Source organism: Carassius auratus, unplaced genomic scaffold, assembly GCF_003368295.1.
Source record: "Carassius auratus strain Wakin unplaced genomic scaffold, ASM336829v1 scaf_tig00034894, whole genome shotgun sequence".
NCBI classification, from domain to species: domain Eukaryota; kingdom Metazoa; phylum Chordata; class Actinopteri; order Cypriniformes; family Cyprinidae; genus Carassius; species Carassius auratus.
In genome coordinates, this window is record NW_020526182.1 from 149,979 (window position 1) to 159,723 (window position 9,745).

Here is a 9,745-nt window from a genome sequence, read left to right on the forward strand (position 1 = left end):
CAAGTAACATTTAATAAACATTATATGAACATCTAACTTACATAATGTTTTAAAAAGAAGCAATACATCTATAGTTTATTTCCTTATTTCTGTTGTTTTTATTGGATGTCTTTAATATGTTTATGTACACAGCAGATGCTTTCCAGATCAAAAGATCTTCAACAGACATCTTGCAGACGTACGTGTGCTATCTGAGTTAGAAAAGAACAGCTAAATCAACAAACATTCTCTCATGTTAAGTGGAAGAACGTTTGTTGACAAACCTTTGAGAGAACGTTCCTTAACATTGACGGCACATTGATTTTTAAAAGGCAATGTTTCCCAAGTTTTTGATCACTTGAATGCTCAGGACATTGACAGTATCTTGAGATCTGTTCGTCATGATCACAAGCAGTCATTAGTCACTGGCCTCTGGTGCTTTATAAAGCTCTTCCATTTCCACAAGTCGTGAATTATTAAAATATGAAGAGGCCAAAGCATTTTCATAGAAACAATAACCGCTCATGACACACACACAAACAGACCATTTAGAGACCATCTGTTTATTCAAACATCACAGATCATTTCTGACCGCACTGTATTGGTCGCCTACTTAAAGCCCTCAGATTCTGCTATTGATTTAGCGGTCGAAGTTTTGGCGGAGATCCAGAGACTCCTTCCGTGAACAGAGTGGATGAAGGAGGAACAGGGTGGTGTGTCTCATCCTCCTCGTCCTCATCCTCACAGTCAAGTGTGTATTTAAGCGGAGTTGAATCGTGTTCTCAGGATGGAAGTGATGTGAGGCAAAGCTTGAGACCCGCGGATCGACAGACTGAAGGAACACGTGCTCAGGTAAACTTCGACGCTTTGACTTCTCACGTCTTCTCACGTCTTCATGTGCGTTTCGCTTTTGACTTTAGTTGAGGAAGTAAACTGAGCAGAGGAGTTGGTTTTTCTTTGTTTGTTTGGATGTACTATGCGGGACTTTTATGTGTTATGGATGCTAAACATTTCTGCAAAAAATATCGGTATTTTTGTAAACTTGTCGACCACAATATCGTCATGCCAAAACTAAGTCTGCAGTAAACTAAGTAACGTTAGTACCAAGTTTAAACGCTTTAGTCAGAAGGAACGCTTGTAAAAAGCGTTTTCAGCGTTTGAACCACTTTAATAGATATATAAACTGATTTAAAACAACAAAACATACTTTTGTGTTTGTGAAAACGTTTTAAGAACTGTTAAAGATCCGATAACTGACGTTATAAGAACGTTTTGCTAACGTTCTATTTATTTGTTGTATTTGTTTTTAGAACGTTCAAACGTCCACTTAAAGAAAGACACTTAATAACATTTAAAGAACGTTACATGTATGTCAAACCAAAACGTTTTAGAAATAAAACGTTCCATGAATATAAGTAGGCTAATTAAATTGAGCAAAAATAAATAAATAAATATTACTCTTATTAAAATACATTTGTAATTAATCCAGAACATTGTTTTAAATATGAGTCATATTTGTGGAATATTTTTTATGTGGTGTATAATTTTTTTTAAATATAAGATAGGCTACATATTTAAATTATTAGTTTAATAGTAAGTTTTAGCTGCATTTTTGCATGGGAGAGGAAAAGTAGCCTTTTTACGCATTACATAAATACATTAAATATAGGCTAAAAAGTAGAGTATTTATAAATGATTGCATTCCCTTACCTCCTAGCAGCCTACTTTGTGTTTTTAACCTGTTATCTAACATTTGATGCATTTCCTAATTATCTGCCCGTCTCATTGAATGACTAGTTCTTCAGAAAACTCTCATGTTCTAGTGCGTAAAAACCCACCAGAAATCACTCATCCAAAGAAATTTCATTTAAACACATACATATTAAAACAGCTCTTGAAGAGTCCTTGCACGAACCTTTATTTTCTGTAAGAGTTTATACAATACGGAGTCATGTAATAATCTAATTATACAACAAAACAGCATGCACTCATAATCATATTTAATGTTTTGCCGATGTTTTACACTCCTGCATTTCCACACATGCAGCCAAATGCTGAAAACCTTATATGTGGTAACACGCATGCAAACCGGTCGCAGATTTCCCGGCCCACTCTCTGGCGCTGATATTCACTAAGCTGATTTCTGGGCCTCATTTGATGGAATTCAATTAGGAGCACACCGTGGAAAGCTCTGTGTTTGGCTAATGTAGTTTGTTTTAGAATAACACTACTAAGAGAGACGCACAAACACCATCAGCAGCCTCAGGTTTCTGTACGGATCCTCGTTAACGACCATTATGAGTGGAAACACCACTGATGTATTCAGATGTTCAGACTTTTGCCTGATGATTAATCTCAGCACTTGCGGTATTGATCTGAACACATTTGTGGATGAAGACACTCATGTTTAATGGCCAATGTGGAGTTTGGATCCACTTTACATTCCTTGGGGATTCATGTGTTTACTCAAAATATTCCTGAGATCTGGATGCTTTTATGCAGATCCACTGAACTTCTGCAAACGCAGTTCAAATCTTTGCATTAGCATGCATTATTTTCAGTGTTAGCTTTAGCATGATGCAAACTGAAGCAATCAAGGACACACATTAATGTGAGTTTCAGGGATATTAATGAGGAGAGCGCCTGAAACCATCTTAACTGCATTTAAATCACTGCAATTCGTAGCCCCAATTGAAAGTTTGACACTAATAAGCAACTAATGTTAGACTAATAAAGTCTTTCACTCGTCATTGCACATATGTGCAGTCAACTTTGAATGAATCTTATCCAATCAGAAGTTAGAATACAAAATATGCATCTATATTAAAGCAATAAGTAATGATTAGTTGTGTATTAAAATATATTGCTTTTGTAAAATATAAAGATAAACAATCAATCTAATAATTATATTATTAATAATAACAATAATAAAAACAATATTAATAAAAGGTAATTTTATTGTATTAATATGGAAATGTTAATAATAATAATAATAATAATCATCATCATAATAGATAAATTAAACTACTTAATGGAAAATGTTATTCAATAATAATAATTATGATAATAATAAAATGTTAGGATAATTATATTACCTGATGGAAGACTATTTTCTAATGCAATTAACATATTAAATTAAAACTATTGTAATTATTAATATTGATAGGTTAGTTTAACTGCAAAAATGTAAGGAGTTTTATAATTATTATTGTTATTGGGTTACAGTAATTATATTAATGCAAGAATGGTTCTACTGTATAAAACATGAAAAGATTAAATGTACATTTTTATTGATTTATATCACTTAATAAAATAATAATAATAATAATAGTGCAATCCTGGCGCCACAGATATGTACTACCAACAGTAAAAATCAATGAGTTTTCCAAGATGCCACAACACCAAAATTAACATTTCCAAAGAATAGAAATAAACTTTCACAGGTTTGTGTTCTATCTGTATTAACTTGATATTACAGGTTTTTAAACTATGGTAACTTTTTAACATCATGTTAGCTATGGGTTTATTCTTGTTGTATTACCTAAATCACCTGGTGAACATAAAAGCCCTTTCCAAAAGTATAATAAGCGTCAGTATGAAGGAAATGTAAGTTTGCGTCTGTACAGTAGCAGGCTGCCATTCTGGATTACATAAAGAGAAAGTAAACACTCTTCAGCAATAAAAAAACAGGAAATCATAAAACTGGATCATCAAAGGTCAGCAGCAAAGACACTGGTTAATAAAATGGGATTAAACACATAAAGAATGTTTGTATTATTTTGCATATTTATTGTTGCATGTTTGTGCCATTATTTAGAGTTTTCATTTCTTTTCTTTTTTAATCCATTTTGATTTCCATTTTTTGATTTCCATTTTTGCAAGTGAGATGAGTAAATGCATGTTCACAAAAAAGTAACTGACATTACTTATTTGAAAAGAAAAATGTAAATGAATAAGTAATGCGTTACTTTAGTTATTAATCTGATTACTCATTGAAAACATTAATCTGATTACTTGTGAAAAACATTAATCTGATTACTCATTGAAAACATTAATCTGATTACTTGTGAAAAACATTAATCTGATTACTCATTGAAAACATTAATCTGATTACTTGTGAAAAACATTAATCTGATTACTCATTGAAAACATTAATCTGATTACTTGTGAAAAACATTAATCTGATTACTCATTGAAAACATTAATCTGATTACTTGTGAAAAACATTAATCTGATTACTCATTGAAAACATTAATCTGATTACTTGTGAAAAACATTAATCTGATTACTCATTGAAAACATTAATCTGATTACTTGTGAAAAACATTAATCTGATTACTCATTGAAAACATTAATCTGATTACTTGTGAAAAACATTAATCTGATTACTCATTGAAAACATTAATCTGATTACTCATTGAAAACATTAATCTGATTACTTGTGAAAAACATTAATCTGATTACTCGTGAAAAACATTAATCTGATTACTCGTGAAAAACATGAATCTGATTACTCGTGAAAAACATGAATCTGATTACTTGTGAAAAACGTGAATCTGATTACTTGTGAAAAACATTAATCTGATTACTTGTGAAAAACGTGAATCTGATTACTCGTGAAAAACATGAATCTGATTACTCGTGAAAAGTTATCAGATTATTTGGAAAAAAGTGATCTGATTTCTTGTGAAGAAAGTAATCTGATTACTCATGAAAACGAATTTAATTACTCTTAAAAAAAAGTAATCTGATTACTCTTGAAAAAATTTATCTGATTACTCTTTAAAAAAAGTAATCTGATTACTCATGTCCTTTGTAATGATTTACCCCCAACACTGCCTATATATATATCTATGCACTAAGCACCATTTCTAAATCTTTTTCATTGTTTATTTTCTCCATCGCAGGTTCATAGAATAAAATAAACCTATCTTCAGAAGTCGCCATCATGGATTACTCGCTGTTCGACATCAACAAAACATCGGCGTCGAGCAACGTGACTCCAGTTTGCTTCTCCATCAACAGCACGCCTTTCATACGCAACCACACCATCACCCCGGCATACTTCTCGGCGGTCTTCACTGCCGTCGGCTTGAGCTCCAACCTCTTCGCTTTGGTGGTTCTGGCCAAGACCTTCCACCGCACCAAGAGCCGTGTGCGCTCCTCCTTCCTACTCTTCCTCGGAGGGTTGGTGTTTACCGACTTCATGGGACTGTTGGTCACCGGGTCCATCGTGGTGTCCTTCCACATTACACACTTCAACTGGCGCCAGCTGGACCCTCATTGCCATTTCTGCAACTTCATGGGCATGTCAATGGTCTTCTACGGCCTTTGCCCGCTGCTTCTTGGAGCTACAATGGCCGTGGAGCGATTCGTAGGCATCAATCGACCCTTCGCCCGCTCCAAGGCCATGTCCAACAGCAGAGCGTGTTCAACGGTGGCCATGGTTTGGGTCATGGCTGGCTGCATCAGTCTCCTGCCGTTGGCCGGATTGGGAAGCTACCGTCTCCAGTTCCCCGGTTCCTGGTGCTTCCTCAGCATCAGCTCCAAACCACTGGAAATGACCTTCGGTTTGATCTTCTCACTTGTGGGTTTGCTGTCGCTGGCCTTGTCGTTCCTGCTCAACACGGTGAGCGTCATCACCCTATTGAGGGTGTGTTGTGGACAGGACAGCGCTCATCGGAGGCGAGACCATGAAGTTGAGATGATGGTGCAGCTGATTCTGATCATGACCATCGCCTCTGTCTGCTGGTGCCCTCTACTGGTGAGTGAATAAACTTCATTGACTATTAATGAATATTAAGTGTGTTGGCCAACTGACCAAAATTAGCTTTTTACAAAACCTAGTAATATGCCTACAAAGTACGCAACATTGTAGCCAAGAAGAAATCTTGTAGAGGAGTATTACAGGTTCAGTTAAGCTAAATCGACAGCATTTGTGGTAAAATGTTGAAAAAGTAACTTTCAATTCCTCTCCTTTTAAAAAAAAATAGACACAAGTCACTTGTGAAGTGAAGGGGAAGATTTAAATTTTTTTTTTGTTATTATAAATATTCACAATAAAAATGTCCTTTAAGTGATATATAATCACCACATCATCATCATTATCCTAACCCTAACTGTAATTATAAAATGCCATTCCATAATTAAACCTATTAATACAGTATTTATAAAATTACTTCAACCCATGTCTTGCATACGTCTGTGCGTAGTGTTTCTTGAAGCACCGACTCCAGCTGCAGTCCACTCTTTGTGAATCTCCCCCACATTTTTGAATGGGTTTTGTTTCACAATGAATATAATATACAAGTTTCACTTTTTGAATGGAATTAGTGAAATCAACTTTTTGATGATATTCTAATTATATGACCAGCACCTGTGTGTGTGTGTGTGTGTGTGTGTGTGTGTGTGTGTGTGTGTGTGTGTGTATATATATATATATATATATATATATATATATATATATATATATATATTATATTATATTATATTATTCATACTCCCAAAACATTCATGCATTTAAGTAAGATCATTATACTAAGTAATATAAACTAACCCAATAGCAGTTATTATAATATTTAGAAAATAAGTATAATAAATAATAGTAGTAATAATAATAATTATTATTTTATTACTATAGATTTTTTAAATATATATATTTTTAGTGTTTTGCTCCTGCCAAAACATTCTCTATTATTATTAAAATATTATTTCATTAAGTAATATAATTAAGCTAATCTATTTAAAATAATAATTGTAGAATTGATTAAAATAATAATAAAATATATTAAAAAGAAATGTCATACAACTAACAATGGAAGTGAATGGGGCTGATCTGTAAACATCAAAATACTGTTTTAACAATTTAGCCTTAAAGATGTGAGCAATATACATGCCAACATGATTTAAACATTGAAAAATGAATTCTATATTCTATATCTATACTTCTATGAGTTCTATATTGAAATTAGAATAAATGATACATAATCAGCTTGACAACTGATTCCAGTAGAGTTTGATGTTAGCATATGGCTAAGCTAACACCCTAATAAGCATACAAATACATATCACATGCAATTATTGAATAAAATACTGCCTTAAATTACATTTAACTATTTTATAGTGACACCTTTTAGCAACTCGTCCACCATTTTCAGGTTGTTTCTCGTTAAGCTCAGTGCAATGCATTCTGGGATGAGTCATTGAAGTTTGGCTTTAAAATAGCACCTACGTAGGCAGCTTACTAGGTTTGGGACAGTCTAAAGTCCACTAAAAAGGTAAAACGAGGCGTTTATGCAGACATGTCAGACTTTAGTTTGTATTTGATTCAAACAATCCCCGTTTCACATCCAGATGTCACAAACATCTGGTTTGTACTCGCAGTGTGACCTTACAAGACTTGTTTTCTGTAATCGTCCAAATGGGTTATAATTGTCCGTTGCTTGTTTTCGGTCTCGTTTATTGTAATGCAGTAGCATTCCCATGCCACGCAGGTGCACTACTGATGTAGTGCTCGTCAAATAACATGTTGAGAGTTTCTCTCTGAGTTCTGCCAAATGAGGAACGTGAAAGAGTCGCGTGAGAACTGCTGATAAAACTAATGGGAAAGAGCCATTTCCTGTTGAAGGGAAGAACAGGAAGTACTCAGCAACAAACACACACTTCCGATTTCTAACAAAACTCGAAATCATCGTCAGCCAGTCGCCTGCTAAATGAACGACAACTGTGTGTTTCTTCCGACTGTGGGTACTTTTATATGGCAAGGATTGTGTTTTTTGCTTTATTTGCCCTATTTGCAAATTATAATTTTTTTTTTATAAAATACCTCTTTATGTGAGTTTTTTTTTTTTTTTGTGAAATATACAAATTATTTTTATATTTTTATAGTTTTAGTTTAGTTTTAGTTAATATATATATAATTTTATTATTTTAAAAATATTTAATTTTTGTAATATATTTCTATTTAAATAAAATCTAATGTTGTAAAGATTTATCATGTATAGATTTTTCTTTGTCCATCACCCAAAGAAATACTATGTAAGTTGTCAATTTGAATATATTTTTGGAATATGATCTAAATTATGTATAGTATTTATTTCATTTTTTTTTTTTTACTGTTTTTCTTTTTTAAATCCGGTTTATTTTTGTAAAATATTTATATTTAAATATATTTTATAAATGTTATATAATTTTTTATGATTTTCTATTTGTCCAAAACTCTAAATCAAAGAAATACTGAGTAAATAAAATAATCAATGTTTATTTTTTTATCTATTTTTTTATATACTTATTTTTATCATTATTCTGTCATTATCTGCCTTTTTGTGTATATATTTTATTGTTTTCCCTTTGCACCAAAACGAACACTAGTCCTAAAATCGAAAATCCATCACAGAAGTATTAGCTACATTTAATATTTCCATTGGTTGATAAACATTTAAAAATTTAACGTTTGTGCCGCAGTGATTGTGTTTATTTTATTGACTGACTCAAGTAGAGTTCAAGCTCTCGTTATTTTCCTCTCAACAGGTGTTTATTGCACAGACCGTGCTGTCTGGCAGCGAGCTCAATATTCGCCGACTGCTTCTCTGGCTTCGGTTTGCGACGGGGAACCAGGTCCTGGATCCCTGGGTCTATATCCTATTCCGACGTGCCATACTGAAGCGCATGGCTCCCAAGATGGACTGGTCCCGCAGCTCCATCGCCAGCCTCTATCCAAGCATTTCGACATCCTTCCGCAAGCTGACACGCGCCTCTCTCGGAGGAACGCTTGACCGCTTGGATCACGTCCGGACGAATCCAGACAAAGCCAGAGAAGAGGAAACATCTCTAAATGTGTCTGACAGCACTGCACCACTTGATTCTATTTAGCAGCCAAGACTAGCATTTACTTTCTACTTCATTAATAATTTGATGTCTAATATGGCGCCCAATGAAGGGCGTGACCAACCTTTTTAACACTTTTGTTGGTGCATTACTTTTCGAAGAATTGCTGATAGCGGGCCAAGAAAGTCTAGTCGGACACTTTCAAGAAGTGTATATTTGAGCTCTCAAGACATGATGAACTCACATGAACTTGGAGAGCGAATGTCGTTGAGGGAAACGTAGCGTAGAAACTAGAATAGGAAAGTGGGAGGGGCTCGGTTTTTCCAGTTGGCCAGTGATTGGATAAGGAAAAGAGGCATTTGGTGATGTTTTGGGGTGGAGCCTTTGCACAATGGTACTCGCCCACTTTTTCATCAGTTCCCAGAGTTTTCCGCATACATTTACCATTCAAGTGTACGTTAAAGAGTTTTAACCAATCCATGAACCAAACCAATCACAATATTGCAAACTCTGATCTAAAGCAAAAAGGTATTAAAAATATGACAAAAAGGCAATAATGTTTACTAAGAAAATGCAGTAGAAACTTGTGTGGCTTAAGAAGGCTTGAGTGGGAAAGTGGGTGGGGCTTGAATTTTACCAGTTGACCAGTGATTGGATGATGAAAAGTGACTGATTTGGTTGGAGGGGAAGGCATTGAAAAATAAGTCATTTTGAGGGTTGACCCTTTGCATAATACTGTCCACCCACTTTTTCAGCAGCTCCTCAAGTTTTTTCCCATTAATTACCCATCTAATGCCTTGTCCAAATACCCACACTTGCGGTCTTGGCCAGTTGAGAGCCAACGCACACTAAATCCACACTATCTTGAATAAGGCTTAGTGTATCCCATCATGAATCATGATCTGGAAATAAATCTTGAGACTTTCTTGCCAAGATTGCA

The 9,745-nt window shown here is 34.3% G+C and overlaps 1 protein-coding gene across 1 annotated transcript; it reads left to right on the plus strand.

Annotated features, from left to right (window-relative positions):
- Nucleotides 1–592: 592 nt before the first annotated feature.
- On the plus strand, nt 593–9,061 carry LOC113081674 (thromboxane A2 receptor-like). The gene is made up of 3 exons (XM_026253698.1): nt 593–831; nt 4,887–5,743; nt 8,509–9,061. Exons 2-3 carry the CDS (start codon nt 4,928–4,930, stop codon nt 8,848–8,850), a joined length of 1,158 nt encoding a protein of 385 aa, XP_026109483.1. The 5' UTR covers nt 593–831; nt 4,887–4,927; the 3' UTR covers nt 8,851–9,061.
- The last annotated feature ends 684 nt before the right edge of the window (nt 9,062–9,745 follow it).

Bases quoted from the DNA above. Each gene is read 5' to 3' on its own strand.
- LOC113081674 (XM_026253698.1), top strand. From the start codon at position 4,928: ATGGATTACTCGCTGTTCGACATCAACAAAACATCGGCGTCGAGCAAC. The intron at 5,744-8,508 runs GTGAGTGAATAA...TCCTCTCAACAG, and splicing joins TCTGCTGGTGCCCTCTACTG to GTGTTTATTGCACAGACCGT.